The 18,566-nt window shown below is 43.7% G+C and overlaps 1 protein-coding gene across 1 annotated transcript in view; it reads left to right on the top strand.

Moving 5' to 3' along the window:
- C3H6orf118 (chromosome 3 C6orf118 homolog) overlaps window positions 1-18,566 on the top strand; it is a 49,917-nt gene that overhangs the window by 18,958 nt on the left and 12,393 nt on the right. Inside the window, exons 5-9 of the mRNA XM_005287951.3 lie at window positions 2,339-2,463; window positions 4,678-4,736; window positions 8,775-8,971; window positions 12,105-12,158; window positions 13,581-13,642. Of these exons, the coding sequence (XP_005288008.3) occupies window positions 2,339-2,463; window positions 4,678-4,736; window positions 8,775-8,971; window positions 12,105-12,158; window positions 13,581-13,642 (497 nt within the window). The remainder of the gene's footprint in view (window positions 1-2,338; window positions 2,464-4,677; window positions 4,737-8,774; window positions 8,972-12,104; window positions 12,159-13,580; window positions 13,643-18,566) is intronic.

The raw sequence follows: 18,566 nt of genomic DNA, 5'->3' as shown, positions 1-18,566 counted from the left end.
CAAAGCTTAGAAAACAGCGGACGGAGCCAAATGCATAAGTTAAAACTTCCTTCGGACACATGCAAACAGACACATGCACACATGAGCGCACACAGACACAAGTTACATGAAACTGAACAGCCCTTGATTATTTTGTCCTGTGCTTTAGACACATTTAGGACCACTGAAAGTGATGTGCTCTTATCTTTGATACAAAGATCCAAAGTCTGCCCATTATTTCCTTGCTCATGAGGACTTCTGCAGGAGCACCAACAGCAAAAGGTTAAGGTGGAAGCAGATTTCAGGCATAAAACCAGAGTTGGCAGAAACAGCATGAATTGAATGTGTAGAAGCAGTTCACCTAACCATGAACTCTGGCTGTGCAGTATATGTATTGTTGGGGGCTTTGACTTCATTGATGAATACTGCATCTGCACACTGTTCATTCTGTATTAAGATATGTTCCATTTTCTTCTGTGGTCCGAAGGAGGAATTTGAGTAGACTGAATGGCTCGGGGATTCGTAATTTAAATTCAGTGTTATTTATCTCTAAGTCACTGGTTGAAGCAAGCACAGAATGATAGTGACTTTTAGTCACTACCGCTGACATCTGTTTTGTTGGTCTCTGTCGAGTGAGCTAGCGGTTTCACTCCAATTCCTAGTGGACTTATATCTGCGTCATAAAATACCACCCACACAAATGGAAAAGAATGCATTCTGAATAAGTGCCAAACTGCAATGTCCAGCTATGTGTAGACACGTTACATAAAAATATGTTCACACAGCCAGATGTTTAAAGCTAAGAGAGTGGGGAGGGTGCCTCTGAGAAATGTTCTGCACAGTGGTTTTGTGGGGAGCACAAAATCTGAATTTAAACTTTGGTATTTGTACTGAAAATTACACAGAGCTGTGTAAACATTTCAAGCCAGAAACTCCCATCTAAGGCAATTTTGTGGTGTATTGTTCCCTTAAAGCAGGAGGAGAATTCTTCCTGTGCAGGGGAACTCACCACGGGAATGAAACTGGTAAAGTTAGCTCTCTGCGCCTTCTGCATCAGCTGTCTGCCCCCCTCCCCTTCCTTCTCCTTAGCATAAAGGGAAGAAAAAGACATGTCAGCAGTGTTCTGGGGTGCAGTGCAGGCAGGACAGGGAGGGGGAGTGCCATGATTCACCTGATTCTCCACCAGCATGTAGTCTTTTGGGCCGGGGACTGGGTAGCTTTGAATCAGATAGCTGAAACTGGCTCTTTAAGGGTATGGATCCATAGTAGCTGGGAACGTGCTTCCCAGAGTGGGTAGACAGACGCATACTAGCTCCACTTGAGCTAGCCCACTAAAAATAGTTGTGTGACTACAGACCCAGGGAGTCAGGTAATCTGGCACGTTTGTTCTCGGGGGCTAGCCCGAACCGCCACGCATGCTGTGGTGGCCACACTGCTATTTTAAACACTCTTGCTCAAGGAGAGCTAGGGCACATTTATCAAACTGCACTGGGAAGCACGCTCCCAGTCACTGTGGTGACACACCTTATTCTCTCTGGCAATTGTTTTATTCTCTCTGATTGACAGTGTTTTCTGCTGTGTTATATATTGCTGTCATGAAGCTCGTAACACAAGGATACTGTGTGACATTTTATACTTTCATTTTGCTTTTACTGTGAAATATAAAAGTAATCATTTAGGTCAATGGTCTCCTGCCAACCACAAGTACAGGCTTTTGTTATAGGCTCAAGGTGAAAATCCTGTGGGAGTAAAATCCTATGGGAGTTTACCATTTGCTTCAATGGGGTGAGGATTTCACCCTAGGTACCACCCCCCTTCCTTAATGGCACTCTGTGCTGGGGCCCTGGTGCTGCTGTGTTACTATGATGATCTGTTGAAATCACGGAGGAAGGCAATGATGAACCTGACAGCAGTGGAAGTGTGCTTTCTTTAGCACAACTAGCCCATTAATCCCTTTCGTTGCTTCTCTACTATGTATCCCACAAGCAGCAAAGCCTTCAGATGGGTAGGAATGGAGAGATAATAGGCTGGGGGAGACACAGCATTGTCAGTCCTCTTTCTGTTGGTAACCACCTTTACTCCACCTTTCCAAAATCTCTGTGGAATTAGAATGAATTGTCTATGTACAGAGATGGTTGTAAAACATATGGTAGTTTTTCTGGTTCGTCAGTGGAAGTGTTAGCATTAGCACTTATCCTTGTTCAGAATCTTCCCTCAGAATTGATTTTTCACCTAAAAAAAAAGTGCTAGGTCCTGCATATTCAGTGAAGAAAAATTGTACAAGTTCTCGCATGTTTCTTCCGTATGTCCGTTATAAACGTGCATGTCCTCATACTTCACTGTTTATTTAATCTCATAGACACTGATGGCTCAGGTGAAAGGTATGGGGAAAAGACCTGTGAAGGCGCAAGAAATAGAAGAGACCAGGCAAGAAGTACAGACCCTTGTGAAAAAAGCCAAAAGTGCCTTGGAGAGAAATGAAGAGTAAGTGCCGTAAGTGTAAGGGACATGCAAACCAAATGTGTTATCCCACTCTAGTGCCTAGTACTCATAGAGGATGAGAGTCTGTTACTACTGCAAAATAAATGGAGTTATTCCTAGCTCGAGTTGTTGAGTCCATACTGGATTGTTGAAATCTTGCTGGTGACTCATTCACATGAATTGGAGACAAACCAGTTTTTGTTTCAAAATACACTCTTACAATGTTATTACACATACACTCATTCAATCACATGCTCCTGCCTCCAACACCCCATCCATCAAAGTCAAGGACTAGAGAGTCACAATCTAACCTCGTTGACTTTTGCCCCCTTTCATCTTTTTTCCTTATTCTCATTTGCATGAGCTACCTAGATTAGATGACCGAATAGGTCTGTTTATTTTGTTTTGTAGTTATTTTTATTTGATCAAAATTGTGTACGTAACAGCATTAACAATGTGCTTTCCAAACTTATTTTCTTTGATTCTATGATCATTAAGATATTGAAGTGTGACAGAGCCTTGTTTACACCAAAGGAAACTGCAGCAAAAACAAGTAGCTAATTAACAATGGCCAAACAATTATACATGTGTGTAGGTGTGTACAGGGACAGATTGTGTGACAGAGTGGTATGGGAGAAGGGTTTTATTGATATGAGTTTGGGATGACTCATAAGAACGGTCAGACCAATGGTCCGTCTAGCCCAGTATCCTGTCTTCTGACAATGGCCAGTGCCAGGTGCTTCAGAGGGAATGAACAGAACACGTAATCATCAACTGATCCATCCCCTGTCACCCATTCCCAGCTTCTGGCAAACAATGGCTAGGGACACTTCAGAGAATGGTTTTGTGTGTTGTGTTTGGAGTGTGTTGTAAAACCTTTATAACATCTCACAACTTCATGCATTCTGTATATGCACAATATCTCACAAATGTTTAGATTTTAAGAAAAATGCTATTTTTACTATTTTTTGTATTCTTCCAGTAGCAAACCCAGCTGCCTTAGTTCTCATGAATCCAAGTGTGTTGGGCTCAGAGGGAATAATACAAACCTCCAAATATGACCTAAAATAGCTCTTCAAATTTGTGAAAATGTTAGGGGTTAAAGTCCATTATCAAAAAATTTTCCAGGACTAGAAGAGAGTCTGTGTTACAAGAGAAACTGAGGATTTCCCTGTCCCAATAGTATCTTCATTTCTGCCACTAGTAATCTGAATTTAAAGCTGTAACATTTTTAAGTAGACCAAAGGTGTTACTGGTATAGATCTGAATTTTGCTTGGGCTCATGTAATTGTTGGTGGAGGAGGGGGAGAAGAAGGAAATGTTTCTTGGTTGATATCTTTTTAAAATGGCATTTGTTTGAAGCTGCTTGCAATTTTAAAACAAGTCCAGGGGAGATGGATTAATCAGCAAAGAGCAGGTGAGAGGGCCAAGTATGTGATCAGCTGATCATCACATGGGTCTGCAATGGATTACATGGACAGCACTCCACATATGTTTCTGGGCTATGTGTGTATCCTACCACATGTTTAAATAATGTGTAGTAGTTTGAGGGTACATCTACACTACAGGAGGGAGTCGATTTAAGATACGCAAATTCAGCTACGTGAATAGCGTAGCTGAATTCGACGTATCGCAGCCGACTTACCCCGCTGTGAGGACGGCGGCAAAATCGACTTCTGTGGCTTTCTGTCGACGGCGCTTACTCCCACCTCCGCTGGTGGAGTAAGAGCGTCGATTCGGGGATCAATTGTCGCGTCCCGACGAGACGCGATAAATCGATCCCCGAGAGGTCGGTTTCTACCTGCCGATTCAGGCGGGTAGTGTAGACCTAGTCTCAGTAGTTCCATTTAGCAAACAAACTGTTTTCTCTCTGTTGCCATTTTAATGCTACTTCCTTCATGAAACAAGGGCTCAGTGTGAGGATGCCTCGAGTCTGCAAATTTCTCAGAGCAGGAATCATGGACCCAAATTCTTCTTTGATTTATAGCACTGAAATCCAGAGTAACTCCAGTCACTTCACTGAATTTACCATTACTCTGCATTTATACAAGTATACCTGAGCTCAGAATTTGGCCTATGAATGTCAGTGGGAATCCTCACATGCATAAGAGCTGCAGGATTACCTGAATTGCCTTGGCTCATGTCTAATCCGCAGAGTGATACTCAAAATGTAGCTGTGATCACATTAACACAGTGTTCTCTCTTGTTCCACTCTAGACTCAGAAATGAATTAGAAATTCAGTTGTGGGTGAGCCAGTCTCCTGAGAGTAAAACTGGTAAGTAACAAGACAGTGTGGATTTACAGAAGGGGTGTCTTGCAAGAAACAAACACATACACACCCCAACACACACACATTGTGAATCAGGGTACTAAGCACACTACAACTAGACAGCTTCTAATGAAAAGCAAAGAAATCTCTCTCTCAGTGGTGGTGCTGAGCATCTTGTGGGATAAGGCGACATAACATTTTTCTTGCCTTTCATTCTGGGCCTGATCTAAAGCCCATTGAAATCAACAGGAGAATTTGCATTTATTAAAGAACACAGGGCATGTGCCATACCAGATAAAACGTGTGGTCCATCTAGTTAAGTATGTTATAGCCAGCAGGAGATGTCTCAGATGTGAGATAATCTGACACTCCATGAAGGTCTTGTCCTGATCTCTAATAGTCAGAGGGCAGGTTAAGTTGTGCAGCATGAGCTTTCGTGGTCCTTTCATAAACTCTTATAAGCATCAGCTATTATAACTCTGGACAATCTTGTTATTTATATAAATGTTTGATCCCTCTTTGACACTTGCTAAATTCTCAGCTTCAACAACATTCTGTGGCAATGAGTTCCACAGTCTAATTCTGTGCTGCATGAATAATTATCTCCTTTGATCAGTTTTGAATTTGCCTTCAATGAGCATTGGATCAGGGTTTTCAGCTGATTCAATAAAAAAAAAAGTATGTAAATCTGGAAGCTCATGAAAGGGCAAAAAGAAAGGAGACTATTTTCTGATGAACTAGGCCATTTCTGAAGTTCTGTAAAATGTCATCAGGGTAGAATGCAGTATGCCAAGACTGACTGCATAGTGCATCTATATTTCATGCATTTGTTAAACTTCTGTATTTATGGCAAATGCAAAACATGGCTTCTTCATATAGCATGTGACCATATAAAATGGTAAGCTTCTACACTGTAAATAGAGAGAATAAATAGCCACATGAGTTGTTAAGGTGAGATGCTTTCTATCTGTCTCTGATAGTTGCTCCACACATATGCTAAATACTACATGGCAGCTTCTAAAAGGGAGGATATAACTCTGTTTTGGCCCATACTCTCCCTCTCAATTAAATACAACATCATACCCAAGGCTGCATGTGATCTGTTATCAATGCCGTATTTTAAGTGCTACTATCAGTATCTTACTCATTATTATGAATGCACGTTGCATATGAAAAGTGCCATATAGGGTGACCAGACGTCCCGATTTTATCGGGACTGTCCCGATATTTCCTTGTTTGTCCCGCGTCCCGACCGACATGCGGTCGGGACACTGGACAAAAGAGGAAATGCCCCGGAGCCTAGAGCCCGGAAGTGCTCGCACCCCCCCCCGCCCCGACTCCGCCCCCTCCTCCCCCAATTGGATCCCTCCCCGAATCCCCGCCTCTTCCCCAGGCTCACCATTCCCCCTCCCTTCGCAAGCGCTGGAGGGAGGCCCGGGAGACGCAGGGGAAGCGCGGGGCCGGGGTGAGTAACAGTCCGGCCTGGCCCCGAGCAGGCAGGACTCAGTTGGGCGGTAGGGAGAGGAGGGGGGCGGCCCGCGGGGCCAGGCGGCGGCTGTTGTTGTCTCCCCGGGCAGCGGGACTTGGGAGCAGCCGCTGCTGCAGCTCCCACTGCCGCGGGGGAGGAAGCGGCCATGGCGCTCCGCGGCTGAAGCGCCTCCGAACCCCCCGAGCCGGGGCCTGCTGCGGGGACCCAGCAGCGCGCATGCTGGGCCCAGCCCCTGGCCAGTCGCGTCTGGGCTGCTGCCCAGCTGGTGCTATCCCGCGGCGGCCCCGGGGCGGAGGCATCGGCAGCCCAGCCCCGTTCGTTCCCCTGTGGGACGGGGGGGCTGGGGCCTGCTGCCCCCACTCCGGGGCCGCCGCGGGATAGCACCAGCTGGGCAGCAGCCCAGACGCGCCTGGCCAGGGGCTGGGCGCAGCGTGCGCGCTGCTGGGTCCCCGCAGCAGGCCCCGGCTCGGAGGTTCGGGGGCGCCAGAGCTGTAGCCGCGGAGCGCCATGGCCGCTTCCTGCCCCCGCGGCAGTGGGAGCTGCAGCAGCGGCTGCTCCCGAGTCCCGCTGGCCGGGGGTGAGAACAGCCGCCGCCTGGCCCCGCGGGCCGCCCCCCTCCTCTCCCTACCACCTGCCTGAGTCCTGCCTGCTCGGGGCCAGGCCGGACTGTTACTCACCCCGGCCCCGCGCTTCCCCTGAGTCTCCCGGGCCTCCCTCCAGCGCTTGCGTAGGAAGGTTTTTTTGTTTTTTTTTTGCCCCCCCCCGCCACGCCCCCCCGCTCCCCCCCCCCCCCCCCCCCCCCCCGCGTCCTGATATTTGTCTTGGGTGATCTGGTCACCCTAGTGCCATATAATCAAACCAACTTCTGCTCTTTCATCACTTGGGAAATGCGCTGGCCCAAATTCCTCCCTGATGTAACTCCATGCATTTCAGTGGACTTAGCCAGGGCTGCATTTGCCTTGCTATGTTTGATTCTACAGCTTGGCACAGGCTTTGAATTCCAAAGCTTTACAACTGTCCCTCTCAGAAATGATCATTGGCTCTAGATCTCCAACAGAACTAAGGAATTTGAAGTTTCTAGACCAAGACATTTCTCAGAGATGGCTGTGCATGAAACGAGTTAAAAGACTTATGAACTATGTGAAAACGCTTCCTTTTTCAAAGTCTCGCATCTCAGAAATACTGGTCCAATTAATCCCAAGCTCCCCTCCCCAACATTTTCCAGGTATTAGACAACTGTATGTGGAAAGCTTCAGATGAAAAGGAATTGCAAAGAACAAAATCAGAAGGGGCTGAATACTATGCTTAAAAACCCAATATGAGATTGAGGCCCAAATGTGCTAGTCACTATACAAACACATAGTAAGAGACAGTCCTTCTTCTGTATGCTTATAGTCTAAATAGACAAGACAGAAAAGGAAATACTACTATTATTCTCATTTTATAGATGGAGAACTGAAGCACAGAGAGATTAAGATATTTGACAAAGGTCACACAGGAAGTCTGTAGCATAGGCAAGAATGGCATTCAGGTCTCCTAAGTGTAGAACCTTAACCACAATGATAATCTTTAGCAGTTTGTGCCTTCAAATCCTTTACAAACATTACAAATTACTGTATAGTTTTTAGCAAACCCCTCCTTAAAACTCACCTCTGCTGTGAGGCCTACCTACAATGGACAGGCGGTATGCTGTGACCGCTGTTTATTATACCAAATATGATCACTGGCAGGACTATTGAAACCAAAGGCAGAAATGTGATGCCGCCTGTTTCCTGGCTGGGGCTGAGTGGAAGATGATGATGCTCACTGCTTGGAACAGGAAATGAAGGCTTTGTGTACACAAAACTTTTGTCATTCAGGGAGGGGTGTGAAAAAATCACCCCCACTCCCCCCCAGAACGACTAAAGTGTTACTGACGAAAAGCACCAGTGTGAACGGTGCTTTGTCGAGCTCTCCTGCGACAAAGAGCGGCTACACTGTGCACCTTTTAGCGGCCTGGGTCTAGCGGCACAGCTGTGTCACTAAAAGGTTCGTGGTGTAGACGTAGCCTAAGTTAGAAATGTAGGTAGCTGCAGGGGATGGCAAGTACATGTGCAGTTGGGGAGGATCATCTGGATAGAGAAGGATCCTTGGTTTGAAAAGAACATTAGAGCATCACCATAACAAAACCAGTGTATAATTTATGAAGGGTTATTTCTAAATATTTTAGCAAATACTTAGCAGTGATACTTCACTCACTAACTGGGGAGATTTTTAGTTCTTTTTTTAAAACACCCAATCAACGTTCTTATCTACTAGGAATGAACCAGACACTATCATACTCATTGCGCTGCCAGACAAGATGTAATTCCTAGGTACCATACATGCCTGCAAGCTGATTTGTCATCTGGCAATTTCTGAGAAAAGAGCATGTGATCTAATTTCTCATTGGCCTCTCTGTAGACATTTTGCCATTTTCACTGGGTCCTCAAACTGAGATTGCAACAGTTTAGCACAAAATAGCCAAATAACTCTCTGGCAACACTGTGCTGTTAACCATGCCTGCCTTTTTATAGTTCCAGAGACCTCCGGTGACCATGCTATGAAACTGCCTGAAAAGAAACATCTCTCCCTTGCTGAACAGATTGAATCTATGCGGTGCCAAGTTCTCGCTAAGTGGGAGGAAATGCAAGCGATAGAGAAAGAGATTCGAGAAACCATGACTCATGCTGGGATGGCAAATACTATAGAGAAGACGGTTAAAGACATAGAGGCATGACATAATTATTTCTAAACAGTTCCTATCAAGTTTATTGGTGCCTAGCTACTTTGGTGATGGGCTCTTTAGAAAGAGACAGATAGTGACTCAGTTGCCTGTATTTTCTCCTCTGAGAACATACATCTCAACTCTGTGTACTTATATGGCCCCAAACACCATGGTGTTTAGGCTCTGATCCTGCAATGTGATGCATATGGGTGGACCCCCACATTAAAGTAAATGGGGCTCTGCAGACACAGGGGTCTGTCTGCATGCACCACATTGCAGGATTGAGGCTTTAGAGCCATATGTTTTTTAAAGTACATACACCTCTACCCCGATATAACGCTGTCCTTAGGAGCCAAAAAAATCTTACCGTGTTATAGGTAAAACCGCGTTATATTGAACTTGGTTTGATCTGCTGGAGTGCGCAGCCCCACGTCCCAGAGCACTGCTTTACCCTGTTATATCCGAATTCGTGTTATATCGGGTCGCGTTATATCGGGGTAGAGGTGTATGTTAAAATATATAAGTGATTCAGGTGCAGGGTCTGATTTTTTGTTTTTGTTTTTTTTAATTGATGTTCTCTCCTTTCGCTCCTGCACTTGGCGGGTGGCAGTAACTGTGTGCACCGGTAAGGTCATAACAGGTGGGATTTTCAAAAGCACTCTGTTGGCCTAAGTCTTCTCCTCTTGAAGACAATGGTAAAACTCCCATTGGCTTTAAAGGGAGCATGGTTGGGCCAGCACTGAGCACTTTTAAAAAATCCTACCGGTAGACATGTAAATATATGAATGTGCCTGCAAATCAATTTCTTGGATGTCTAAATGAACTTACCTGCGAGCACCACATTTCAGGCACAGAAAGGAAGGCCTGGACAATTCCAGACTGAAAATATAAGGCCTATAATATACTGTCAATATCTAATAAATTAATGATTGAATGAAGCCAAGCAGAGGAATAAAACTACAAATATATGTTAATAATATTTGTTACAAAAATGATCATCTATTTGTTTGTATTCCAGTAGCATTCAGAGGTCCCAGTCAGGATTGGTGCCTCACTGTGCCTGGCATCAGAGACAGCCCCTGCTCCAGAGTGTACAATCTAAGGCTCTGATCTCGCAGAGACTTAAGGGCCTGACTTTAGCTCTGTGAGTGGTCCCATTGAAGTCTTGGTACCATTGACAGTATGAGAAGTCCAATGTGTGTAAGTGTCTGCAGGACTGGCACCTAACACATTTAAAAACAGCATTTTCTTTCCTTTGGAAATTGTGCCGCTAGCAATACCACAAGCTCTCAATAGAGCCATGCTTTCCCTGTCCCTGATCAGGTGAATAGGAATCCCAGGTGTCTTAAGTGAAGTAATTTCCTGAAATCAAATAAAAACTGAATATTCCCTGACCATGCAGAAAGTGAAATGTGGCACAGTTAATGATGGATAGACATGATTGAAATACACATCTAACATTCAAATGTTTCTCCAAACGTTTTATCCTCTGAGGCTGAATTTAGCCTTCCTTCAGGACATCAGATCCATTCAGTTAGTTGTACTGGTAGTAAAACAGAGCAGCCATGCGATTGTGTAGCATCCAGGAAAAAATAGGAAAACAAACACACAGACCAAAAATCATGTACATGCCACACTTCTTGTCTTTTCCAGCTCAAGGGCACAAACCATCATTGTGTTTGCTGGGTTTCCCTTGGGTGTCTTTAAACTGACTGGCTACATTCCAATTCTGTCTTACCTGCCAGTTTTTTCAATCTTGTCTTCTTATCGAAGTGTACAAGACAGAAAACTGTAGTTCACTTTAAAAAATACCTGCTACCCACAAATGACAAACACTCGTTTGGAGAGAAAGTCTTGTCTCAGATGAATGTAGATAGTGTTAATATATTAGATCAGAGAATAACAGCTATAAGCCACCACAGTCTTCCTTATTTGTACTGGCAAAGAAAAGGTATAAGCCCAAGATGTTTTCTGAAAAGTTTCTTTTGCAAACTAATCAACAATGCATGAGTTATGCCCCTCACAGTTAAATAAACAATTAATTTCTGGACAAAATGTGAAGCACCTTAAGAGAATAAATTATTTTCTCTGCTCCAGAGACACCTATTAAAAGGGATATGAGTATCCAGAAGTTCCTTATGTGGTTTTAACTTAGTTCATGTCATTTTTATTTGTTTTATTTTTTGACCAACTTTACCTGAGCTGAAATAAGGAAGAGCAGCCAGCAGAGGGCAATGTTGCACAGCGCTCTCAGCCTGAGAGACCCAGCAGCTGTCTGAGGCGGACCAGCTGACTGCTTCATGTGCAGCCACTCCAGGCACTCTCAGCAAGTATATGAACTCTGGGAGTGAATGGACCCTCTATACCAGTGGCTTTCAACCTTTCCAGACTACTGTACCTCTTTCAGGAGTCTGATCTGTCTGGCATACCCCCAAGTTGCGTACCCTGACTTAAAAATGATTTGCTTACAAAATCAGACATGAAAATACAAAAGTGTCACAGCACAGTATGACTGAAAAATTGCTGACTTTCTCATTTTTACCATATAATTATAAAATAAATCCTTTGGAATATAAATATTGTACTTGCGTTTCAGTGTGCAGTATGTAGAGCAGTATAAAGAAGTCATTGTCTTTACCCTATTTTAGTTTGTACTGACTTTGTTAGTGCTTTTTATGTAGCCTGTTGTAAAGCTAGGCAAATGTCTAGATGAGTTGATGTACTCCCTGGAAGACCTCTGCATATTCCCAGGAGTATGTGTACCTCTGGTTGAGAACCACTGCTCTACACAGTCTGAGACATTAGCTCCCCCAGCAAATGGTTGGTTAGTTAATCTGGGTCTGAATGTGTAAGGTGTATATGATTTCAAACTATTATTCATAATAATAAAGCTATAATCTAAACCTTGCACCCACTGGATATTTAGACAAAGGGCAAGTATGCTATCATTTAAGAAGAGCAAGCTAATTGAACTAGCCCATCTTCGTATTTCTCCTAACACTGTGATTTCATAATGCTAAGATGGCAGGAACATGTACTGTGCATATATATGAAATTTTAAAAATAGGGCAGTTCAATTATTTGCCTTTTTGGAAATGTTGCGCTACAGTTTAACAAAGCTGTGTTATTGCTCTTACAGGCTGAGGCTCTCAAACTCAACTCAGCCAACAGCTTCCTTCAACACCAAATCAAAGTAAGTTCCTTCTTTAGAACTGTGATATGGTCCAAAGCCCCATTGGAAACCTGTTTGCTCCAGTTGCCTTCACTAGGTCTGATCCACAGCCTATTGAAGTCATTGGAAAGACTCCCATTGACTACTGTGGGCTCTGCATGAGCCCAAGGTGAACCACCTGCTAGAGAGTAGAAAGGTGTTGGTTGTCCCTTTACTCTATTTTTCACTGTTTAGGAGAGCTATTATGGTACTTTGATGAGAAGCAAATTTCTCCTGATCACCATTTGAATTATTTTTTACATATTATTCACTTACATTGGGCTTAGGCAGGGGGTTGGTGTGTGGGAGGGGGTGAGGGCTCTTAACTGGGGGGGGTGTGGGCTGGGAGGTGGGGCCAGAAATTGGGGTTCAAGGTGCGGGAGGGGGCTCTGGGCTGGGGCAGGGAGTTGGGGTGCGGGAGGGGGTGCGGACTCTGGATGGGGGTGCAGGCTCTGGGATGGGGCCAGAGATGAGGGGTTTGGGGTGCAGGAGGGAGCTCTGGGTTTGGTGGGGTGAGGGATTTGGAATGTGGGAGGGAGCTGTGGGTTAAGGCAGGGGGTTGGGGTGCAGGAGGGGGTACGGGCTCTGGGTTGGGGATGCGGGCTCTAGGGTGGGGTTGGGAATGAGGGCTTTGGGGTGCAGGAGGGAGCTCTGGGCTGGGGCAGGGGGTTGGGATTCGGGGTTGGGGCACAGGCTTACCTTGGGCGGCTCCCAGTCTGTGGCGCAGCGGGTTTAAGGCAGGCTCCCTGCCTTTCCTGGCTCTGCACTGTGCCCTGGAAGTGGCCAGCAGATCCGGTTCCTGGGCTGGGGGGCCAGGAGTCTCCACGTGCTGCTGTTGCCCACAAGCACCGCCGCCCCAGCTCCCATTGGCCCCGGTTCCCAGCCAATGGGAGTGCGGAGCTGGTGCTCAGGGCTGGGGCAGTGCGTAGAGCCCCGGGGCCCTCCCGCCTAGGAGCTGGACCTGCTGGCTGCTTCTGGGGCACAGTGCGGTGCCAGGACAGTAGGGACTAGCCTGCCTTAGTCCTGCAGCATGGCTGACCAGACTTTTAACGGCCCAGTCAACAATGCTGTAATCTAGCCTAGCTGTATTCTCTGTCAATCTCTGCAATTGATTCTAGTCCGTCTTTGTGAGAGCCTGTGAGAATCAACAGGAAGTGGAGCACTACATAAAAGATGCTTGGAAACTTTAAACTTCCTGCTGAAGTTTAACCTTTTATAGCACAGGAACCACAGCATCCCTTTCCCATAAATTAAGGTTATGAAGTTAAAAAAGACTTCAGCACCACCAATTACTTATCACAGATACTGCCAATTAATATCACAAACAATTTTTTTCTTAACCACTGACAAATATTTCTCTGCATTTATACATAGATGAGTTTTTTGTTTTTGGTGTTTTTTTAGGAAGTTCAAGACAACATCACAGACATTTTAAATAGACAGAAGGTCACCCAGGAAAATCAGCGGTGAGTTAGTAGGTATTTTGGATTTACTATATTGTTTTAGGTCTATATTATAAATGTTACATGTTACAGAATGATGATTGAAACCCCTATTATAAAAACTTCCAAGAGCTGAGTAAGAATGATCAGTTAGTTATAGCTGCTAGGTTTAAGTATGACTTAGTACGACATACACAGTAGCACTTTAGGGATTAAGGTAAGGACTCAATTCAAATAAGGCCCTGTAGTCTAGAATAAACTAAGAAAAAACAATGTGAATCTGAGTGCTTATGCACAGTGTTTGATTGACACCTGCACTTGTCTATTCAGCTACAGAGCAGATATTTTGCAGAAGCTGTTTTAAGCTTCCGCCCACGGCCCTGTTGATATGCTTCAGACTTGCCCCAGAGAGGTGACCTCTAGGCATGAGATGGTAGCACAGTCTCCCTGCCCATCCAGTCCCTGGTCTCTGTTCTGAGGCTGCAGTCCAGTGCCAGGTGTGGCAGTGGTTTTTATTATGTGGGCCCGTGTCCATAGGAACTGAATTGAGACCTTATTTCACACACGGAGCTTCTTTATTTTCAGTGGCACTCTGGATTTAAGTAGTGCTGTTGCATTCAAGGTATTTCAGGGTGCTTTGTAAAGTAATGAGTTAGAAAGTTTTAGTCACTACTGAGCTGGGCTGGATCTGAATTGGTTGCCAGGGGCAGAAGACTGTACACTCTATTACCACTCACCTCGGGCATCCTCCTTACCTTCCTCCAGTACATCTTATTAGTATCAAGATGGAATGAAAGACAAAAGAGACAGCATGCAGCTAAGTCTGCATCATAAAGACTACTCTTTTGACATCTATGCTTATTTCAGAGGTAAGTAAGGAATGTATTTATTGTTTTGGTTTCAGTTATGTGCAAAGATTTAGCCCTTCGTTTATTATGTCCACAGGCGATGTTTTCAGCTAACCGCGTACTGCTCTCTCTTTCAATTGTCTGTATTCAAATTAGTGTAGCATAACATCAGATTTGGGTATGTATTATAGGTCTGCAATATAGTTTTATGAAAACCTAACTTGCAAACTTCTGTAGCAGAAAGAGGTTAACAGTAGACTGAAAGACACATAAAAAGTTTTAGGAGTCCATTTCAGTGATAATATTTGGGCCAGATTTTTTTTCACATACCAGTTAGACACACATCATATACTGGTATAGGGTCTGATCTAGTGCACACTGAAAGAAAAGCCTCTCATTGACTTAATGATCTGAGACATTAAGTGCCTATCTCTTTATAGTATCTGTCCCCATAGTATTTTAACACTATGCTATTTAACCATAGCTACAGACATCATTCCCTGAGCTCAGATGGGAGGTATGTATGCTTTTGGTGGTGAAAGTCCCACATTCAATCCCTGCAGACAACAATGGTGTCTGTAGATACAGGGTCATGGTCTGCAACATTCCCAAATGCACACATGCAGTTATGTGACTAATGGTGCACATCTGAATCTAGAAGTGTAGCGTCGAATTAAAACGGCATATTAATACAGATTAGTGGAACACTGTTTTCTTCTCTTCTCACCTGCCAAGTCCTGCATTTAAAGGGGGTCTGTGTTTTATTTGCTGCCATTGACATAATCACTAACTTTTAAATCAACAATTGGAATGTAGAAAAATCACATCACTCTTTTAGGTATTTTAATGAAGTCTTGTTGCAAACAGAGAACTGCGATCTCAAATCTTGGCATGTAAAAAGTTAAATTTAAGAAAAGATAAAGAATCTGCTTCATGCTCTTTTACTCAGTTGTGGATTGTCAGCACCTGGGATCACAGTGGTTTTTTTTTTTTTTTTTTTTTTTGGAGGACCATATTGCAAAATGGCCCACAATTCATAGGGGAGACACAGAGCTGCTATGTAATTATCTAAGAATACTGATCTGTAGTAATGCTATGAATACTTATGTGACCAGGTCAGTAAAGTGAAGTTGCTGTATTTTGGGTTATTAGACTTTCCTGTATGAATGTATTAAACTAGCTTGATAGGAGACTGTTGGAAAAACAGGCAGAAAAGCAACACAATGGATCTAGATAAGCAATCTACCAACAAATAATTACCTCAGACAATGACCTACTTTCCAGCCTAAAGTTGCAAGGCTGCTTTGCCAGAGTTGGGAACTAACAGATCAAAAGGCTATAAACAGTTACAAAGGCCTAAATTCACAAAGGGAATTAGTTGTTGCCCAATGGAATTAACAAACCTGATTTAGGTCTCTCAGACTCCACAATACATGGGGAGAGTCGGTGCCCAAGAACGGGATTCATAGAAGAGAGCATGTGAGTGGGGAGCTAACTGAGCTGGCCAACAGAAAATGCCAAGGAGAGAGGTTGGGCCTGAACTCTGCCCTTGCCCTAATGCAGGGCTGGGAGGAGGTGCCTATCTCTGCTTGGGATTCACAGCTGTGAACCCTCTCCTGGAATTAGGCACCTAAACCAGTTCAGCACTTTCTCATGGGAGAAAGGGGGGGGGAGTGGAGTGGGGAAGGGAGAAAAGGAGCTCCCATGTCGTCATAGTCAAGAGCCTGGTGGTTAGGGCACTCATCTGGGGGAGTGGGGGGATGGGAGACCTGTTTTCAAATCCCTGCTCTGCCTGATTTGGAGCTCAGAATTGAGTCTCCCATATGCCAGGTGAGTGCTCTGACTACCAGGCTATAGAGTCAATCTCTGACCCACTGATTATTGATACAAAGTGGGAACATCTGGAGAAGTCAGAGGTGTGGGTTAGCCTGGGAACGGTGACAACTCAGATCTGGTTAGAGGGATGGCAGAATTACAGGGCTGCATGTGATGTTAGTTTCTGATATTCCTTTGGTTTTGTGAGGTAAAACAACATTTTAGATTAGAACTGCATGTCCCAGAGAGCAGGAACGGAACCTCACAAACCAAAGTCAATGGCATATGACAAAGAAAACTTGGAAGAAAATGGAATGCCACTGCATCTGAAAGAATAATGAGAACTATTTTGTAAAAAATAAAAATTCAGTAGCATTGTTTTAAAATCATTCAAATGCAGTGCTTGCTTAGCCAAGAGGTTATTAAAAATAAAATATCAAGGCAATTAGTAGTAGATATACTTGAATACAAGGTTAATTAGTTTCATTTCTATGGTGTTAATTATTAAAAGTAATTAGCCCTGAGGTACTTAAGAAAGTGCCCTCACTAAATGTTTTTTAATGTAACATAAAGACTTAAGTTTTGCTTCTAGCAGAGCTCAAGTATAAACCCTTTAAAATGTACAGTGCCTCAGGATATTTGCATAATAAGGCATTTTATAAATGGGATATCTCCAAATTCTGCCCTCCTAATATTATGATTCTCAATTCTGGACCTGACATTACTCTTCCTATCCAGGATAGATCAGGAAAACTAAAACATTAGCAATAGCATGAGATTTCTGAATCAAAGCCTGTCTGGAGGCACAATTGAAGGAGACTATCTAATTGTCTGCTGTCAGAACTTTATCATCCTTTGCCCTTAAAGCACATAACTTTATTAATATGGAATTTAATTACAGACAAGGCATAGATTAACAATTTAATTATTTTACAGCAGTTTCCCCAAGGTGCTGTGGGATTGTTCAGTGAATTAGGGGTGAAACATGCAGCCTGTGTTGAGAGCTGAGAAAATCTTTTGCAGATATTTATTCAGCTTTCTGCAAGACAACTGTGATTTCCTCAGATTTATTTTCCATTTGACGAATGGCTTTACGGTATCTTTGCTCTGTTGATTAATTGCAAATATTCAAACTCAAATTCTGTTGTTTAGTTGTAACTGGACAGATTAAGTCACATAGTATTGTTTGTTTTCCTGGTTGGATGTGTGTTCATGGACTTGCAGCACAAGGAGTAAAAATTCCCTTCAGAATTAGCTTTCCAAAATCATTTAGTCTAGCATTTATGCTAGAAACTGGATTTCTCTAACGTTAGATGAAGTTTTTCAGATGAAACTTTCTTTTGCCAAAAAAATAAAATAAAATAAAATAAAATGCACATTCAGGAAGATTGAAACATTTTGCAAATTTGTGTCAAATTCACTGAATTGTTTGGGGGCAATAAACCCCCTGCCCCCACCAACAAACAAACTAGTGAAAAAAATCAAAACCTTTTGATTTTTCAATTCAACATGACATTTTGTTTTGAATTGTACTTCACTTTTATTTAAAAATGGAAAAGAACCCCCTTAAAAAATTAAATGCCCTCCCACCACCCCTTGTGTCACTTGACCTGAAACAATCTTACTTACTTTCTTTCTTGAATACTTTTTCAGTTGGGACACCAGCCTGAAAAACTCAAATATTTGCAGAAAACGGCCACAAATGAGTCACAAAGATGGTTGAAGTGAATGTGTTTAAACATGTGAATTTTTACAAGAAAAGTTGCATTTATTGTTCTGCCCTCAAAGTCATCCCTAGTACCACATAGGGCAGTTAATGGTATAAGTTAATGCTGCTCCTTGCATCATTTACACCTGATCCATGGCTTACTCCTCTTTCCATAGGAAAGCATCCTGTAGATGTGGGGAGAGAGCTAAAAGCAGGATGTGAAGATGCCTGCATTTAGCATTATAAAGGATGTACAGATCTGTGACCATTAATGTAAACCATTTTCTGTCCTCACAGATTTATTATTCTCCAAAGATACACACTGTAGATTACACTCTTTGGTCCGTGCTCCCAGCAAGAGACTTGCAGGGACCAGCCCAAGCTTCAATTTCAAAAGCAGTTGCCTCCATCTGGGGGTGGAGGATGGAGGTGTGGGGGAGAGGGAGAGAGAGAGAGTGATTGGGTACTATGCAGTCGAACAATAACAACTAATGGTGCCCAACTCTTAGTTCTTTGAGCGATGGTCTCTAGGTCTATTCCACTTCAGGAGCGCACATGCTCCATTCACCTGAGACTG

This window comes from Chrysemys picta, chromosome 3, assembly GCF_011386835.1.
Source record: "Chrysemys picta bellii isolate R12L10 chromosome 3, ASM1138683v2, whole genome shotgun sequence".
NCBI lineage: Eukaryota > Metazoa > Chordata > Testudines > Emydidae > Chrysemys > Chrysemys picta.
Note: the sequence above shows the minus strand (reverse complement) of the source record. Positions and strands in the feature narration are given on the sequence as shown.